Consider the following 19365-nt stretch of genomic DNA (forward strand, 5'->3'; position numbering starts at 1 on the left):
GAGGACAGTAGAGATGTGACCATTTGTGTGGCAAATTTGACCACAGTCTGGAAGAGGCATTCCTGACCAAGGTGCTTCAGTACCAGCGTCTTAAGGATGCTATTATACAGCTTGTCTACAGATGTAAACTACTTGATTTCATATTTGGAAGCCTCGGTAATGTCCATAAATCAGTGGTGAGGGGCCTGCAGATTGCAGGCATGCCCAATAAGCCCAGAGCTGATCAGGCATCGGCAAAATTCTGTTCAGTGTCTGCAATAATTGGCAGTCGCCATATATGGAGAAGGCGATGCTTTCTGTACCCGTGATCTGTATCCTGAAGCTTGAGTTTTTCAAGTTTGCACATCCACTATTGTTTGTGTTCAAGAATTTCTTGTTAAGTGTGTGTGTGTGTGTGTGTGTGTGTGTGTGTGTGTGTGTGTGTGTGTGTGTGTGTGTAGCTCTTTCATGAAGGTCTGTTGTGGAGGTGTGCATTCAGGGGCAGCCCGGACCTCCTCTCTGTGTGGGCGATGTGGAGCGGTAAGCAGTGCTGATTTCGTCGACTAAAACTATGACGAAAAAAGTTCGTCGACTACCTTTTTTTCACTGACGAAAACTAAATGGAAACTAAATTAACTGTGATGACTAAAACAAAGACTAAATGTATTGACAAGTTTGTCAACAAATAAAATCTAGACTAAAACTAGAACTGCACGGGGGCACGGTGGCACAGTTGGTAGTGCTGTCGCCTCACAGCTAGAAGGTCCTGGGTTCGATTCCCGCTGGGGACACTGTGGGCACTGGAGGCGTGTTCCCTCCTCCGCGTCATCAGTGCCCATACCCGAGGCGGGGGTTGGCGAAAGGGCCTTTCTGTGTGGAGTTTGCATGTTCTCCCCGTGTCCCCTAGGGTAGGTACCCTCACAAAAACATGCAGTAATCCTGGTCTCTAAAACGACCTCCCCCTGGCCAGCCGGGGCGCCTGATGGAGGGGAAAGGAACTGGTCGGAATAACGTGTTCCTTCCACGCGCTACGTCCGGCCGGGGAAATTCCCCTCTGTCAGGTGAAAAGAAGCAGCTTGGACTCCTCATGCATAGAAGGAGGCATGAGGTCAGTCCGCTGCCCCCCCAGGTTGGCAGAGGAAGTGTAGCGCCCAGGATTACATTAGATAATTGGCACTGGGTGAAAAGAAAAACTGGGTTACAAAATTGTGGGATAAAACTTTAAATTAAAAAAACTAGAACTGCACTCTGTCGAGTGCATACTTGCTTGTTGCACACTATAGTAAGCCATAAATGGCCAACTAGTGCGCAAGCAGAACGCGCAAGTACTTTCGACCGCTACAAACTGTCAACCAATTACATATGTATATGTAATTTGTAAGTTGATTAGCGGTATACTGTGGTTACTTTGCGCCAAAAACCGTCCCAGACAACCCGCCACTTTTGATGCGTATGCACCGTCCCAGCAAACTGTGCCTGATACGGCAGTGGTGCCAGATTGCATACATGTATACACAGGAGCATTACCTTTAATCCTCCCAACACTAAAACATATCGTCATTACGTCACCATCGAAAACCAATTACACTCTGGCATTGGGTACATTTAGTGCCGGAAGTGCATCAAAATAGAAGCTCCGGGGTGCCAGATTTGTCTGATCGCTCTTACTCTGAAAGCCATGAACCGGAAACACTTTCCTAAAAAAGTTGACTTTACTAAGTGACCTCACATCCCCGATCATCTTCATTAAAAAGAATTACGCTCCAAAAAGCGTTCACATTTTGCGGGAGAGACGGACGAGGAGCAGAAATGAAGCGCCAGCATATCGATCCATTCATCACCACGGAGAGCGTGCTGGATTAGGAGATACGAGTCATTCTTTCCGCCGCGCTAACATGGGAGTCAATGACAAGCTAATTGTTGCACAGAGCGTTAGCGTACGGAAAGCGAAAAGCGAAATGCCAAAAATAAAAAAGATGACAAATTCTGAATATTCTTATCTCGCCCTGCGTCGCTAGGACATCCACAGACGTCATAGGCACTAATATTTCGGGATCCTTATGACGGTCTCACACGTCGTACGAACTGAAACGGTTTATCCACATCTTTTTTTTTACGTCATCATTGAGAGCAAGTAATTATAGGAAGCGACCCGTAATTAGGATATGTTTCAGTGTCTGTTATAACTAGCTGTCGATGGTGACGTAATTAGGATATGTTTCAGTGTCTGTTATAACTGGCTGTCGATGGTGACGTAATTAGGATATGTTTCAGTGTCTGTTATAACTAGCTGTCGATGGTGACGTAATTAGGATATGTTTCAGTGTCTGTTATAACTGGCTGTCGATGGTGACGTAATTAGGATATGTTTCAGTGTCTGTTATAACTGGCTGTCGATGGTGACGTAATTAGGATATGTTTCAGTGTCTGTTATAACTGGCTGTCGATGGTGACGTAATTAGGATATGTTTCAGTGTCTGTTATAACTGGCTGTTGATGGTGACGTAATTAGGATATGTTTCAGTGTCTGTTATAACTGGCTGTTGATGGTGACGTAATTAGGATATCTTTCAGTGTCTGGTGGATTAAAGGTAATGTCTGTATGACTGTATACATGCATGTCATCTGAAACCTATCTTTATTACGTCGTCATCAAAAGCCGGTTATAACCCGGCATTGATACATATCTTAATAACGTCACCATCGATACCTACCAAGTATACACTTCAAATCTCAGCCTCTGTAAAACATTGGAATTAAATACTAAAGTCAGGTTATAACTGGCTGTCAATGGTGACGTAATTACGATACTTTTCAATATTGGTTGGGTAACAGGTAATGTATATAAAAGTGCTACAGTATGTACAGTATGTATACATGTATGTAAGTTGTACTATACTGTGGTGGGCTGGCCTTTTTTATGTGCGTATGCTGATGTAATGGTGGTGACGTAATTAACCCATTCTGACCTGAGATCAGATTCATACGAGGTTTCCGCCGGACACACACTGGTCTGATGAACCCATTCTGACCTGAGATCAGATTCATACGAGGTTTCCACCGGACACACTGGTCTGATGAACCAATTCTGACCTGAGATCAGATTCTAAAATGTCAGTCGTTCTTCAATTTAAAAAAAATAGCAGATCTACAAGCTCATAGCGCGCCACCGAGTGGCGCGCTATGAGCTTGTAGATCTGCTATTTTTCAATAGCTAAAGCATAACATGATGCTGACACCAAAATGGGTGCCCGTTCAGAATGGGTTAAGATATGTATCAATGCCGAGTTATGTGTGTGTGCACGTATGCACACACTCGCGCACACACACACACACACACACACACACACACACACACACACACACACACACACACACTTTGTTTCATTGTTTTGTTCCGCCCCTGTTGTTCTCCTCAGCCAATCAGCCGAGTTCCAAGGTGTGTGAGCCCGCCTTCCTCTTCCCATTCCCCGCCCTCGCCGAGCCTGGCCAATCACATCCCTCCACAGCGGACTCTGCCATTGGTTGGTGGAATTTAAGATATATTTGGTGAAAGAGGCATGTTGTGTTAAACGGTGGTCCCCAAAGTGGGGTTGTGTGCACTCCTTGTAGATCTGCTATTTTCAGCATGCAACCAAGTGTAAAATGACTTATACTGGATCTCTTGTCCACTAGTCCCTTCCTAACATTTTAGTCTAGTTTTTATTTATTGACACAATCAACAGTATATTTAGTCAGTTTTAGTCATCATGGCTTAGTTTTCATATAGTTTTTATGTGTTTTTTTGTCAGTGTAGCCGATGATTTTTTTTTGTATGCAACACAACACATATACACACATTTGACATAACACAAAACAGAAATAAAAATACATTTAAATACATAGAGACATAAGGGCACAGAGCAATGTCCACAGCTCAGTCTAGTCCTGGACAAAACCCTGATTAAGCCTCAGAGTCGACTTATGGACAAAATATCTCTTTAGTCTGACCTTATTGTATGCTAGAACCACCATGGATGGGCTCCATTTCCGTCACCGCTAAACCCCTTACCCCTAAACTTCTTTGCCTTCTTTTTTTTACTATTTTGCTAAACATTTTTTAATAGTTAAAAGACCAGTCTACAAGCTCACAACGTGTCGATGTAGATTGGCTAGTTGAACGTTAGGGATAAGGGGTTTAGTAGTGGTGACGAAAATGGAGATATCTCCTTCCCGAAGGTACTGTAGCAACCTATATTCTCAATACAAAACATGGCTTGTATTAGAGGTGATATTCCTTGCTAACCTTAGGATGATGTTATCATAATATGTGGATGTGTAAAGTTTCTGAAGAACAATCTTTGAACAAAATGTTCAGTTGTTGCAGCAGTTTGTGACTTTAAATAAAGGACTTTTTTCTTTTTTTTTAACCCATTCTGACCTGAGATCAGATTCATACGAGGTTTCCACTGGACACACACTGGTCTGATTAACCCATTCTGACCTGAGATCAGATTCTAAAAATGTCAGTCGCTCTTCGATTTTTCAGAAATAGCAGACCTACAAGCTCGTAGCGCGCCACTCTGTGGCGCGCTATGAGCTTGTAGGTCTGCTATTTTTCAATAGCTAAAGCATAACATTATGCTAACACCAAAATGGGTTCCCGTTCAGAATGGGTCAAACAAGGTTCATGTTTTAGGTTGTTATTAGACAAAGTAAAAGATGGGGGGGGGGGGGGGGGGGCATTCGAAACATGGGGCTAAATACTTCCTTTTTTACAAAATCTTACGGTGATTTCTTTATTGTTATTTACTATAGTCCTACTAGACCCCAGGAAATTACATCTGGCCACAAAAGATCAGAGGTTCTGCTGAATGTGAAGGGGGAGGTACCACACTGTGGCTCAATAACCTCCCCCTTCACATTCAATAGATCCCCTGATATTCCGTGCATGGCCATGGGGTTTAGAAGGGCTATAGTAAGTAATACAAAAATAAATTACCATTATCTTTTGTAAAATAAAAAATACATATTTAGCATGTTCGCATAGCGATACCAGTGTCGTGATCTCATGTTGTGTTTATAGCTATATCTCGTGGTGTGTTAATAGCAGACTCCTCACTCAAATGTGCACTTGCAGTTTGGGGCAACTCCAAAGCGAACTCCACATGCCCTAACATTTTATTTACCTGCCATCGTGTCCCCTGTGTGGAATCGGTGGTTAGACTGCCATAGTGTCGACCCCTTACCCCTGTGTGGAATCGGTGGTTAGACTGGCATAGTGTCGACCCCTTACCCCTGTGTGGAATCGGTGGTTAGACTGGCATATTCGCAGATACCGATATGACAAATCAGGGCCGATCCGATACTTTTCCCCGATACCAATACAGTATCGGGACATCTCTAGTTGAAAGTCTTGCCATACATGGTACAGTGGTACGGGTTTTTCTCCAGTATGGAGACGCAGGTGTGACTTAGTTTTGAGACTACTTCTGTTCATGAAGCCCTTGTCACACAGTTTACAGTGGTATGGTTTCTCTCCGGTGTGGATACGCCGGTGTGACTTGAGACTGATTGAAACTCTTGTCACACTGCTTACAGCGGTATGGCTTCTCTCCGGTGTGGATGCGCTGGTGTCTAGTGAGACCGCCCGGCTCGTGGAAACCCTTGTCACACTGCTTACAGCGGTATGGCTTCTCTCCGGTGTGGATACGCTGGTGTATTGTCAGGCGACGTGACCTATTGAAACTCTTGTCACACTGCTTACAGCGGTATGGCTTCTCTCCGGTGTGGATATACGCTGGTGTATTGTCAGGCGACGTGACCTATTGAAACTCTTGTCACACTGCTTACAGCGGTATGGCTTCTCTCCGGTGTGGATACGCTGGTGTATTGTCAGGCGACGTGACCTATTGAAACTCTTGTCACACTGCTTACAGCGGTATGGCTTCTCTCCGGTGTGGATACGCTGGTGTATTGTCAGGCGACGTGACCTATTGAAACTCTTGTCACACTGCTTACAGCGGTATGGCTTCTCTCCGGTGTGGATACGCTGGTGTATTGTCAGGCGACGTGACCTATTGAAACTCTTGTCACACTGCTTACAGCGGTATGGCTTCTCTCCGGTGTGGATATACGCTGGTGTATTGTCAGGCGACGTGACCTATTGAAACTCTTGTCACACTGTGTGCAGGCGTAGCACATCTTCTTTTCCCGCAAACCTCCGATGTTTCGTCTTTGCTTATCTCGATAAACCAAAAGGTGTCCTTTAAGTGGGTTTGGGTGACTCTGGTCAGCACGACCTTTTCATGTCAAGGACCCCTAAAATGACACTTATCACCCCGCGGACCTCCGTTAGAAAATATGTGCCAGGGACCAGATTCTTACGGCTCTAGCAGTGATGCTCAACCCGTTTAATTTCAAGGACCCCCCAGTTTGACATGCATTAGTCTACGGACGGACCCCCATTTAACCCATTCTGAACGGGAACCCATTTTGGTGTTAGCATTACGTTATGCTTTAGCTATTGAAAAATAGCAGATCTACAAGCTCGTATACGAGCTTGTAGGTCTGCTATTTGTGAAAAATCGAAGAGCGACTGACATAGAAGACATTTTTAGAATCTGATCTCAGGTCAGAATGGAAAACTGTCAGGATGTAGAAGACATTTTTAGAATCTGATCTCAGGTCAGAATGGGTTAATGGCATTTCTATCTCTGGGACCCCCAGTTTATATTGTGAAAATCAATGTTAATTTAACTCTGAGAGTGTAGAAATGGAACGGGTCCATTTGTACACTCTCCTGAGTTACAGACCCATAAGGGTCCATTTAGTTCCAAAGTATCATTTAGCTGGGGACCCCTGGAACTCCCTCAAGGACCCCTGGGGGTCCCCGGACCCCACTTTGGGAACCAATGATATATATTCATTGTGTAAAATAAAGTGATATATTTTTTGTCATCCTGTTTAGCAGGACATCCTGTTGTCATAAATAACATCCTGTTGTCTCTATTTACAGTGTTCAGAACCTTCTGGAGTGTCCTCCTCATAATGGGCGTGGTCTCCGTGGTGATTGGTGGATTTCTGGTCATCTGCGCTGCCCCACTGGCCAATCACAGGCTCTATAAAGCGGGCGGGGCTTTTCAGCTTTCGGGAGGTGAGGATGCTGCGTTCACGTACTGTACGCTGTACTGTATGAAGGTACTCTGTAGATATGTTTCCCCTGCGGACGTTTTGTACACGTGTGCAATAGCTGTGATTTAACCCATTCTGACCTGAGATCAGATTCATACGAGGTTTCCACTGGACACACACTGGTCTGATGAACCCATTCTGACCTGAGATCAGATTCTAAAAATGTCAGTAGTTCTTTGATTTTTCAAAAATAGCAGACCTACAAGCTCGTAGCGCGCCACTCGGTGGCGCGCTACGAGCTTGTAGATCTGCTATTTTTCAATAGCTAAAGCATAACATGATGCCAACACCAAAATGGGTTCCCGTTCAGAATGGGCTAATTTAGACCTGAGAACATATTCTACAAATGTCTTCCCCCATTCTGGGTGGGAACCCCTTTTGGTGTTTTACCCTCTCAGGCCGGGAACCCATTTTTGGGTTCTGTACAGTATGTACAGTATTCAAAAATGTAAAAAAATTGATGCTGCTATATGAACATTTGAAGTTTTTCAGAAAACTTAGGTCAGGATTTAGAGGCGTTTTCAGAATGGGCCTCAGGCCTAAATGGGTTAATCCTGACAGTTTTCTGAAAATGTTTCCATGTCAGTGGTTCTCAAATAATTCCATGTCAAGGATCCCCAGAATGATATGTATTTGGCCACTGACCCCCATCTCAAATTATGTTGTTTCAGGGACCCCCACGGGAGCAAAGATTTGAGTTAAAAACCGCTCGCTCTGAAAGAATATATATATATTCAAAGCTTTGCGGCACGTTTTCACGATCTTTCAAAAATAGCAGATCTACAAGCTTGTAGAGCAGCACCCCGGGTGCCGTGCTATGAGCTTGTAGATCTGCTATTTTTCAATAGCTAAAGTACAACATAATGCACCAAAGCGGGGCTCCCGTCCTGAATGGGTTGAGAACACAAATGTTCACAACGTGTCTGTGACATAACAGTGAAATGAACTGAAATGTGGCACACAGCACTGAAATTGCTGGTCTTTTTTGTTGTTGTTTATAAGTTTATCTAACTATGGGGTTATCTAATTATGGGTACACCCAAATGCTGAAAAAATATTACAACTGGGAAGAAGAAAAAAAAATCGTGCAATTTTCGCCCCAAAGCATTATTAAAGTGCTCCGAAAATAGAGCATACACGAATGACCTTGAATATCCACACTCTAAACTAGTCTAGACTAGTCTAGACTAGACTACACCCTTGAAAAAAATGGCTTGTTAGTTGAAAATGACATGATTGTCTGGAGACAAATCTGAGCGGCGTGTTAATGACGTTTAGAAGATTCAGAACACCTCCTGGGGGTCTTTATGTGTGTAATATGTGGTTTTAGATACCACCTGGAACCGCCTCAAGGACCACTGGTTGAGAACCACTGCTTTATTGGGGGGGTTTCTGATCCAGCCGGAAATGGACATCGGAGAAGCTTTCTCCCCTTCACTGGGTCTAGGGCTTGTTCCGTGCAGGGCCCTCCTCTCTAGGGCTTGTTCCGTGCAGGGCCCTCCTCTCTAGGGCTTGTTCCGTGCAGGGCCCTCCTCTAGGGCTTGTTCCGTGCAGGGCCCTCCTCTCTAGGGCTTGTTCCGTGCAGGGCCCTCCTCTAGGGCTTGTTCCGTGCAGGGCCCTCCTCTAGGGCTTGTTCCGTGCAGGGCCCTCCTCTAGGGCTTGTTCCGTGCAGGGCCCTCCTCTAGGGCTTGTTCCGTGCAGGGCCCTCCTCTCTAGGGCTTGTTCTGTGCAGGGCCCTCCTCTCTAGGGCTTGTTCCGTGCAGGGCCCTCCTCTAGGGCTTGTTCCGTGCAGGGCCCTCCTCTCTAGGGCTTGTTCTGTGCAGGGCCCTCCTCTCTAGGGCTTGTTCCGTGCAGGGCCCTCCTCTCTAGGGCTTGTTCCGTGCAGGGCCCTCCTCTCTAGGGCTTGTTCCGTGCAGGGCCCTCCTCTAGGGCTTGTTCCCTGCAGGGCCCTCCTCTCTAGGGCTTGTTCCCTGCAGGGCCCTCCTCTCTAGGGCTTGTTCCGTGCAGGGCCCTCCTCTAGGGCTTGTTCCGTGCAGGGCCCTCCTCTCTAGGGCTTGTTCCCTGCAGGGCCCTCCTCTCTAGGGCTTGTTCCCTGCAGGGCCCTCCTCTCTAGGGCTTGTTCCGTGCAGGGCCCTCCTCTAGGGCTTGTTCCGTGCAGGGCCCTCCTCTCTAGGGCTTGTTCCGTGCAGGGCCCTCCTCTCTAGGGCTTGTTCCGTGCAGGGCCCTCCTCTAGGGCTTGTTCCGTGCAGGGCCCTCCTCTCTAGGGCTTGTTCCGTGCAGGGCCCTCCTCTCTAGGGCTTGTTCCGTGCAGGGCCCTCCTCTAGGGCTCCAGGGCCCTCCTCTCTAGGGCTTGTTCTGTGCAGGGCTCTTCTCTAGGGCTTGTTCCGTGCAGGGCCCTCCTCTCTAGGGCTTGTTCCGTGCAGGGCCCTCCTCTCTAGGGCTTGTTCCGTGCAGGGCCCTCCTCTAGGGCTTGTTCCGTGCAGGGCCCTCCTCTCTAGGGCTTGTTCCGTGCAGGGCCCTCCTCTCTAGGGCTTGTTCCGTGCAGGGCCCTCCTCTAGGGCTTGTTCCGTGCAGGGCCCTCCTCTCTAGGGCTTGTTCCGTGCAGGGCCCTCCTCTCTAGGGCTTGTTCCGTGCAGGGCTCTTCTCTAGGGCTCCAGGGCCCTCCTCTAGGGCTTGTTCCGTGCAGGACCCTCCTCTAGGGCTCCAGGGCCCTCCTCTAGGGCTTGTTCCGTGCAGGGCCCTCCTCTCTAGGGCTTGTTCCGTGCAGGGCCCTCCTCTCTAGGGCTTGTTCCGTGCAGGGCCCTCCTCTCTAGGGCTTGTTCCGTGCAGGGCCCTCCTCTAGGGCTTGTTCCGTGCAGGGCCCTCCTCTCTAGGGCTTGTTCCGTGCAGGGCCCTCCTCTCTAGGGCTTGTTCCGTGCAGGGCCCTCCTCTAGGGCTTGTTCCGTGCAGGGCCCTCCTCTCTAGGGCTTGTTCTGTGCAGGGCCCTCCTCTCTAGGGCTTGTTCCGTGCAGGGCCCTCCTCTAGGGCTTGTTCCGTGCAGGGCCCTCCTCTAGGGCTTGTTCTGTGCAGGGCCCTCCTCTAGGGCTTGTTCCGTGCAGGGCCCTCCTCTCTAGGGCTTGTTCTGTGCAGGGCCCTCCTCTCTAGGGCTTGTTCCGTGCAGGGCCCTCCTCTCTAGGGCTTGTTCCGTGCAGGGCCCTCCTCTCTAGGGCTTGTTCCGTGCAGGGCCCTCCTCTCTAGGGCTTGTTCCGTGCAGGGCCCTCCTCTAGGGCTTGTTCCGTGCAGGGCCCTCCTCTAGGGCTTGTTCCGTGCAGGGCCCTCCTCTCTAGGGCTTGTTCCGTGCAGGGCCCTCCTCTCTAGGGCTTGTTCCGTGCAGGGCCCTCCTCTCTAGGGCTTGTTCCGTGCAGGGCCCTCCTCTAGGGCTCCAGGGCCCTCCTCTCTAGGGCTTGTTCTGTGCAGGGCTCTTCTCTAGGGCTTGTTCCGTGCAGGGCCCTCCTCTCTAGGGCTTGTTCCGTGCAGGGCCCTCCTCTCTAGGGCTCCAGGGCCCTCCTCTAGGGCTTGTTCCGTGCAGGGCCCTCCTCTCTAGGGCTTGTTCCGTGCAGGGCCCTCCTCTAGGGCTTGTTCCGTGCAGGGCCCTCCTCTAGGGCTTGTTCCGTGCAGGGCCCTCCTCTCTAGGGCTTGTTCCGTGCAGGGCCCTCCTCTCTAGGGCTTGTTCCGTGCAGGGCCCTCCTCTCTAGGGCTTGTTCCGTGCAGGGCCCTCCTCTAGGGCTTGTTCCGTGCAGGGCCCTCCTCTAGGGCTTGTTCCGTGCAGGGCCCTCCTCTCTAGGGCTTGTTCCGTGCAGGGCCCTCCTCTCTAGGGCTTGTTCCCTGCAGGGCCCTCCTCTCTAGGGCTTGTTCCGTGCAGGGCCCTCCTCTAGGGCTTGTTCCGTGCAGGGCCCTCCTCTAGGGCTCCAGGGCTCTCCTCTCTAGGGCTTGTTCCGTGCAGGGCCCTCCTCTAGGGCTCCAGGGCCCTCCTCTAGGGCTCCAGGGCCCTCCTCGCCGTCTCTAGGGCTTGTTCCGTGGACCCTCCTCTCCGTCACCAGCACGGCCCTGTGATCCTGATCCGCCGCTGCCCGTCGCTCCATCCTCTGCCTGCTGCTGCTGCGACTGCCGATCGAAGTAGGCCTGTCTCCTTCGACGCACCTCCTCCGCTGGGGACATCTCGCTCTGGGTGCCCTCTGAGATTCCACCGCCGTCGCCTGCCGCTGCTGCCCCCGGTGGCGCTGCGTCCCGGCTGCTAGTCTTAACGTTTCCCACGCTGGACTCCAAAGACCTCCCGCTGGTCGCCCCGCCCCCACCCCCGCCCCCACCCCCACCCCCCTGCATGCTGAGCTGTATGGCCTGCCGGAGGTCGGCGTCTTCATCCTCCACCTCCACGTCTCGTCGGCTGAGGGCCAGGGCTCTCCACAGCTCGTCGCTGTCCCTGTCCCCGTCCTCCATGAGCCCCAGGCCTGCTGCCCACGAAGGCTGAGACAAAGGCCTCATGCCCTGGAGGCCCTGGAGCCCACTGGACCGGGCCTCTCCCATGAGCCCACCACCACCGGACCGGGCCTCTCCTCCCATGAGCCGGGGCCGCTGCTGCTGCTGCACCCTCACCATGCCCAGGACCTGGTCCGCCTCGCACTCCGGCAGGTTCCCCAGGACCACGAAGATGGAGTAGCCCTCCTGCTGCAGCTGCGCCAGGAACAGGTCCAGGTAGGTGTCCGAGATCAGCTCCGGCCCCGTCAGCAGCGAGTTCAGGTTGAACCACTGCTGCCCGAGCTTCCGCACCGTGAACCAGTGCTCCTTGTAGTTGCAGATGAAGGCCTTCTCGTCGGTGGGCTCCGTCATCTGCCGCCGGTACTCCGGGCTGTTGAAGAGGACCTGCTCCAGGCCCCACACTTTGCCCAGCGCGCTGCTGATCACCTGGATGGAGAAGAAGCCGCTGTCGTCCATGTTCCCCGACGGCTGCCGCAGGAAGGTCCGGTACTCGTCGCTGGCCACGCCTCCCTCGGCCATCCTCATGCGTTCCTCTTCGTCCAGCTGCTGGGCGATGGAGGAGAGGTCCACGGGGGTGAAATACTCCCCCTGGAGGAGGTTGTTGAGGCAGTGCTGGGCGCAGAGAGAGCCGTCTTGTTTCTCGTGAAATATGGAGTCCATGGTTTAGTTAATTCGTGTCACACGTTCGTTGCCACTCTGGGAGTACATGCAAGTTCGCTATGTGTGCATTACTTTCATAATAATACTTTGATTTCAGCACTGAGCGTTTCTGGATGAACGATAAAACTACTTTGAGGACTTTACTGTGATTTAAGGGATTTGTTTACCCAAATAATATTGTCACAGATTTGTGTGTCACTCCCCCTCGATAATGTTGCCGACGACCGGTTCGAATGAAGACTGGCCGCGCGCCGACACGCACAGGGCTGATGTTATAGTGCTGAGGTCATCACAGTGACATCATTATAGTGCTGAGGTCATCACAGTGACGTCATTATAGTACTGAGGTCATCACAGTGACGTCATCGACGCCTTGAATGACCACGGGGCTATTTAACCCATTTTGGTGTTAGCATTATGCTATGCTTTAGCTATTGAAAAATAGCAGATCTACAAGCTCGTAGCGCGCCACCGAGTGGCGCGCTACGAGCTTGTAGGTCTGCTATTTTTGAAAAATCGAAAGAACGACTGACATAGAAACATAGCTTTTTCAGAAAACTGTCAGGATGTAGAAGACATTTATTAGAATCTGATCTCAGGTCAGAATGGGTTAACAGATATAGACGGATACAGTGCTGACACTACACTACATCTCTGACGACAGAACTGACTTAGTTACATCAGGGGTTAATTCCAAAACATTTCCATTCCATTTCCAAAATGGGGGCACGGTGGCAGTCGGTATAGTGCTGTCGCCTCGCCTCGTGCTGTCTCAGACCTAGCAGTCGCTATATCGCCTTTAAGGTGATATATATTTTAAAAAAAGAGAGATACAGTGGTGCCCTGATGTTTCCATATTCTCCATTCCTCTCTCTCTCTCCCCAGGCCTGTGTCTCCTGGGGGTGGTGGTGATGTTTCTCTATTCTCCATCTCTCAATTCAATTCAATTCAAAGGGCTTTATTGGCATGAGAAAACATACGTTTACATTGCCAAAGCAGAAAGAACAATACAACAATACAGTACAATACAATCAAAACTAAAATGATGTACATTTGAAGGTCAGAATCTTCAATAGATCAAATTCTATGTACCAAGATCACTCGATGCAGGTAGAGTGCAGGAATATACACAATGATTAGTCTTTACGGTGGTTGTGTTCCATTTGATATCCTTCTCCTATCACAGCAACTCACACATCTTGCTGCTGTGTTATTTGCACATTGTTGTACTTTGCCCAGCAGATATGGGAGTTTTTTTGTCATTGGTCATGTTTTCAAAACCTCCGTGTGTGGTTGTAATCTGTGGGAAGTATGTGTCTCTGATGTCTTGGTACAATGGACAGACAGTATGTGTCTCTGATGTCTTGGTACAGTGGACAGGCAGTATGTGTCTCTGATGTCTTGGTACAGTGGACAGACAGTATGTGTCTCTGATGTCTTGGTACAGTGGACAGACAGTATGTGTCTCTGATGTCTTGGTACAGTGGACAGACAGTATGTGTCTCTGATGTTTTGGTACAATGGACAGATGGTTAGGAAGTGTAGCTCGGTTTCCACTTCATTCTGTGTGCAGTCTGTCTTCTCTCGGGATACAGGTCTGCCTATGATGGCCTTTCTCTCCCCAGGTGTGTGTCTCCTGGGGGTGGTGGTGATGTTTCTCCATCTCTCTCCCCACCCAGGTGTGTGTCTCCTGGGGGTGGTGGTGATGTTTCTCCGTCTCTCTCCCCACCCAGGTGTGTGTCTCCTGGGGGTGGTGGTGATGTTTCTCCTTCTCTCTCCCCACCCAGGTGTGTGTCTCCTGGGGGTGGTGGTGATGTTTCTCCATCTCTCTCCCCACCCAGGTGTGTGTCTCCTGGGGGTGGTGGTGATGTTTCTCCGTCTCTCTCCCCACCCAGGTGTGTGTCTCCTGGGGGTGGTGGTGATGTTTCTCCTTCTCTCTCCCCACCCAGGTGTGTGTCTCCTGGGGGTGGTGGTGATGTTTCTCCGTCTCTCTCCCCACCCAGGTGTGTGTCTCCTGGGGGTGGTGGTGATGTTTCTCCTTCTCTCTCCCCACCCAGGTGTGTGTCTCCTGGGGGTGGTGGTGATGTTTCTCCATCTCTCTCCCCACCCAGGTGTGTGTCTCCTGGGGGTGGTGGTGATGTTTCTCCATCTCTCTCCCCACCCAGGTGTGTGTCTCCTGGGGGTGGTGGTGATGTTTCTCTCTCTCCCCACCCAGGTGTGTGTCTCCTGGGGGTGGTGGTGATGTTTCTCTCTCTCCCCACCCAGGTGTGTGTCTCCTGGGGGTGGTGGTGATGTTTCTCCATCTCTCTCCCCACCCAGGTGTGTGTCTCCTGGGGGTGGTGGTGATGTTTCTCCATCTCTCTCCCCACCCAGGTGTGTGTCTCCTGGGGGTGGTGGTGATGTTTCTCCATCTCTCTCCCCACCCAGGTGTGTGTCTCCTGGGGGTGGTGGTGATGTTTCTCCATCTCTCTCCCCACCCAGGTGTGTGTCTCCTGGGGGTGGTGGTGATGTTTCTCCGTCTCTCTCCCCACCCAGGTGTGTGTCTCCTGGGGGTGGTGGTGATGTTTCTCCTTCTCTCTCCCCACCCAGGTGTGTGTCTCCTGGGGGTGGTGGTGATGTTTCTCCTTCTCTCTCCCCACCCAGGTGTGTGTCTCCTGGGGGTGGTGGTGATGTTTCTCCTTCTCTCTCCCCACCCAGGTGTGTGTCTCCTGGGGGTGGTGGTGATGTTTCTCCTTCTCTCTCCCCACCCAGGTGTGTGTCTCCTGGGGGTGGTGGTGATGTTTCTCCGTCTCTCTCCCCACCCAGGTGTGTGTCTCCTGGGGGTGGTGGTGATGTTTCTCCGTCTCTCTCCCCACCCAGGTGTGTGTCTCCTGGGGGTGGTGGTGATGTTTCTCCGTCTCTCTCCCCACCCAGGTGTGTGTCTCCTGGGGGTGGTGGTGATGTTTCTCCATCTCTCTCCCCACCCAGGTGTGTGTCTCCTGGGGGTGGTGGTGATGTTTCTCCTTCTCTCTCCCCACCCAGGTGTGTGTCTCCTGGGGGTGGTGGTGATGTTTCTCCGTCTCTCTCCCCACCCAGGTGTGTGTCTCCTGGGGGTGGTGGTGATGTTTCTCCGTCTCTCTCCCCACCCAGGTGTGTGTCTCCTGGGGGTGGTGGTGATGTTTCTCCTTCTCTCTCCCCACCCAGGTGTGTGTCTCCTGGGGGTGGTGGTGATGTTTCTCCATCTCTCTCCCCACCCAGGCATGTGTCTGCTGGGGGTGGTGGTGATGTTTCTCCGTCTCTCTCCCCACCCAGGTGTGTGTCTCCTAGGGGTGGTGGTGATGTTTCTCCATCTCTCTCCCCAGGTGTGTGTCTCCTGGGGGTGGTGGTGATGTTTCTCCGTCTCTCTCCCCACCCAGGTGTGTGTCTCCTGGGGGTGGTGGTGATGTTTCTCCATCTCTCTCCCCACCCAGGTGTGTGTCTCCTGGGGGTGGTGGTGATGTTTCTCCATCTCTCTCCCCACCCAGGTGTGTGTCTCCTGGGGGTGGTGGTGATGTTTCTCCATCTCTCTCCCCACCCAAGTGTGTGTCTCCTGGGGGTGGTGGTGATGTTTCTCCATCTCTCTCCCCACCCAGGTGTGTGTCTCCTGGGGGTGGTGGTGATGTTTCTCCATCTCTCTCCCCACCCAGGTGTGTGTCTCCTGGGGGTGGTGGTGATGTTTCTCCGTCTCTCTCCCCACCCAGGTGTGTGTCTCCTGGGGGTGGTGGTGATGTTTCTCCGTCTCTCTCCCCACCAAGGTGTGTGTCTCCTGGGGGTGGTGGTGATGTTTCTCCGTCTCTCTCCCCACCCAGGTGTGTGTCTCCTGGGGGTGGTGGTGATGTTTATCTCTCTCCCCACCCAGGTGTGTGTCTCCTGGGGGTGGTGGTGATGTTTCTCCGTCTCTCTCCCCACCCAGGTGTGTGTCTCCTGGGGGTGGTGGTGATGTTTCTCCGTCTCTCTCCCCACCCAGGTGTGTGTCTCCTGGGGGTGGTGGTGATGTTTCTCCATCTCTCTCCCCACCCAGGTGTGTGTCTCCTGGGGGTGGTGGTGATGTTTCTCCATCTCTCTCCCCACCCAGGTGTGTGTCTCCTGGGGGTGGTGGTGATGTTTCTCCATCTCTCTCCCCACCCAGGCGTGTGTCTCCTGGGGGTGGTGGTGATGTTCGTGGTGTGGATCCACGTCCTGGACACCCTGGAGGTCTTTGCGGGGCAGCAGCGTCTGACCAGAGGAGACCCGGCCTTCCGCCTGGCGGTCCATAACGGGTTTTCCTTCCTGCTGGCTCCCGTCGCCGGCTTCTTCTGCCTCCTGTCCGGCGTGCTCTTCATCGCGGTTGGCCGGAAGGTGCGGAACGACACTCCGGAACACATGCTGAAGTTGTGAAATAAATTTCATTCTTTTTTTTAATGCATTTTAGTTGATGATCTTAACACAAAATCGCAAAAAAAACAAAAAACAAACATATATACATTTTTTTTAATACACCGGTGTATATAAATATATATATATATATATATACTATTATTAATATTATATGTAATTTATATATATTTTTTGACAATTTTAAAAACATGTGTCCAATTAGTTAATTAAAATAATCCAAGGAATCTAGCTTCAGATCATTAGGATGTTTCAGGAGAATGTGAAAACATGTTTCCCAAATTCAGTTCTCAGTGCAATTTTGTTTTTAATTGCAATGTCTATTGCAATTAGACACTGCATACTGGCTGTATGCAGTGTCTGCTGAACTCCATTCTCTGCCCTTCCAGATTAAAATGGACCGAGCTTTGGAACATGAAACTGATTGCATGGTGAGTTTTATTCATTCTTTTGTTCAGTAAACTTGTATCAACTTGCTCTCCACAGCCATTTTAATATTTTGCCTTATCATTTTATCTATTAAGAATAGGCGTACAGTAGTATGTAGAAAAAACTGGAAACTCTGGAAACTGCCCTTTGTTTAACCCATTTTAGACGGGAACACCTTTTGGTGTTTTAAGCATTATGTAATACTTTTAGCTATTGAAAAATAACAGATCTACAAGCTCGGCACAGAGTGCAGCACTACGAGCTTGTAGGTCTGCTATTTTTGAAAATAATCGCGAAAAAATATATAATCTTTTTTTAATAATCGGAGCGTACATTTTTAACTAAAATATTTACTTCTGGGGGGTCCCTGTAACTACATATTTTGAGATGGGGGTCCGTGGCCCAATAGAGATAATTCTGGGGGTCCTTGACATGAAAAAGGTTGAGCACCACTGATATAGAAACATATAGGTTTTTCAGAAAAATGTTAGGATTTAGAAGACCTTTTCTTTTTTTAATCGACGTCAGTGGGTGCTCAGCTTTGAAAATAACTTGACTGATAACCAGTGCCGCTTTTTCCATTTAGTTGGTTTATTAGTCAAGGCGTAGGCTACAGTATGTGTTTGCCTCGATGCAATGGATCACGTTTATATTGATTTGTCAGTCATCACTTTAGCACATTGTAATTTACTCATTCTTTGTATGCATGTAGCAAAACATCGCTCTTCATATTCAGGTAAGCACACTGGTTCTAAAATGGTAAAGTGTGCATTTATATAGTGCTTTTATCCAAAGAACGAAGCGCCTTACATAGATTGTGCATTAGATTCACACACCAATGGCAGCGGAAAACCATGCAAGGCACTGAGCAACCTGCACGTCAGTGTCTTGCTCAAGGACACTTGGACACTAACTCTGGGGCAGAGCCATAGAACTCTGTCCACTTCATGGGGCTTCAGTCCAATGGCGGCTCTCCTACATAGACTTCTACTGACAACCAACTGGGACAAGTCCTGGACCGGAAGTAGGCAGAAATGCACTGGACTCAGGCAGGGACTCAGGACTCAGGGCGGCAACAGCCCAGCTTTAATGATCTTAAATCCCTTTATTTTAGATTGTTTTGTAGTAATAGTATCAACATAAACATTACAGAGACTGTAGTTGTTACTCGGGATGTCCCGACTTTTTTCGCTTCCGATCCAATACCTCAATTTCTGTGTTAGCCAATACCAATACCAGTGTTGTGATCTCATGTTGTGTTTATAGCTATATCTCGTGTTGTATTTATAGCAGACTCAACTCAAATGTGCACTTGCAGTTTGGGGCAACTCCAAAGGGAACTCCACATGCCCCAACATTTTATTTACCTGTCATAGTGTCAACCCCTTACCCCTGTGTCGGATCGGTGGTTAGACTGGCATAGTGTCGACCCCTTACCCCTGTGTGGGATCGGTGGTTAGACTGGCATAGTGTCAACCCCTTACCCCTGTGTCGGATCGGTGGTTAGACTGGCATAGTGTCAACCCCTTACCCCTGTGTGGGATCTGTGGTTAGACTGGCATAGTGTCAACCCCCTTACCCCTGTGTGGGATCGGTGGTTAGACTGGCATAGTGTCGACCCCTTACCCCTGTGTCGGATCGGTGGTTAGACTGGCATAGTGTCAACCCCTTACCCCTGTGTGGGATCGGTGGTTAGACTGGCATAGTGTCGACCCCTTACCCCTGTGTGGGATCGGTGGTTAGACTGGCATAGTGTCAACCCCTTACCCCTGTGTGGGATCGGTGGTTAGACTGGCATAGTGTCAACCCCTTACCCCTGTGTGGGATCAGTGGTTAGACTGGCATAGTGTCGACCCCTTACCCCTGTGTGGGATCGGTGGTTAGACTGGCATAGTGTCAACCCCTTACCCCTGTGTCGGATCGGTGGTTAGACTGGCATAGTGTCGACCCCTTACCCCTCTGTCGGATCGGTGGTTAGACTGGCATAGTGTCAACCCCTTACCCCTGTGTGGGATCGGTGGTTAGACTGGCATAGTGTCGACCCCTTACCCCTGTGTGGTATCGGTGGTTAGACTGGCATAGTGTCGACCCCTTACCCCTGTGTGGTATCGGTGGTTAGACTGGCATAGTGTCGACCCCTTACCCCTGTGTGGTATCGGTGGTTAGACTGGCATAGTGTCGACCCCTTACCCCTGTGTGGGATCACTGGTTAGACTG

At 50.1% G+C, this 19365-nt stretch overlaps 2 protein-coding genes across 2 annotated transcripts in view; one reads left to right on the forward strand and one right to left on the reverse strand.

The window, feature by feature from the left end:
- LOC310854012 (transmembrane protein 182-like) overlaps window positions 1-16722 on the forward strand; it is a gene marked incomplete at both ends in the record, with an annotated part of 17660 nt that extends 938 nt beyond the window's left edge. The window contains 4 exons of the mRNA XM_083758485.1: window positions 441-519; window positions 3399-3503; window positions 6977-7114; window positions 16475-16722. Of these exons, the coding sequence (XP_083614611.1) occupies window positions 441-519; window positions 3399-3503; window positions 6977-7114; window positions 16475-16722 (570 nt within the window). The remainder of the gene's footprint in view (window positions 1-440; window positions 520-3398; window positions 3504-6976; window positions 7115-16474) is intronic.
- LOC310854334 (ataxin-3-like) lies at window positions 11194-12327 on the reverse strand (the record flags this gene model as incomplete). Its single annotated transcript, XM_083758932.1, has 1 exon — window positions 11194-12327. One exon carries the CDS (start codon window positions 12325-12327, stop codon window positions 11194-11196), a length of 1134 nt encoding a protein of 377 aa, XP_083615058.1.
- Window positions 16723-19365: the final 2643 nt, after the last annotated feature.

Source organism: Protomyctophum parallelum, assembly GCF_964188405.1.
Source record: "Protomyctophum parallelum genome assembly, chromosome: 23".
Classification (NCBI taxonomy): Eukaryota; Metazoa; Chordata; class Actinopteri; order Myctophiformes; family Myctophidae; genus Protomyctophum; species Protomyctophum parallelum.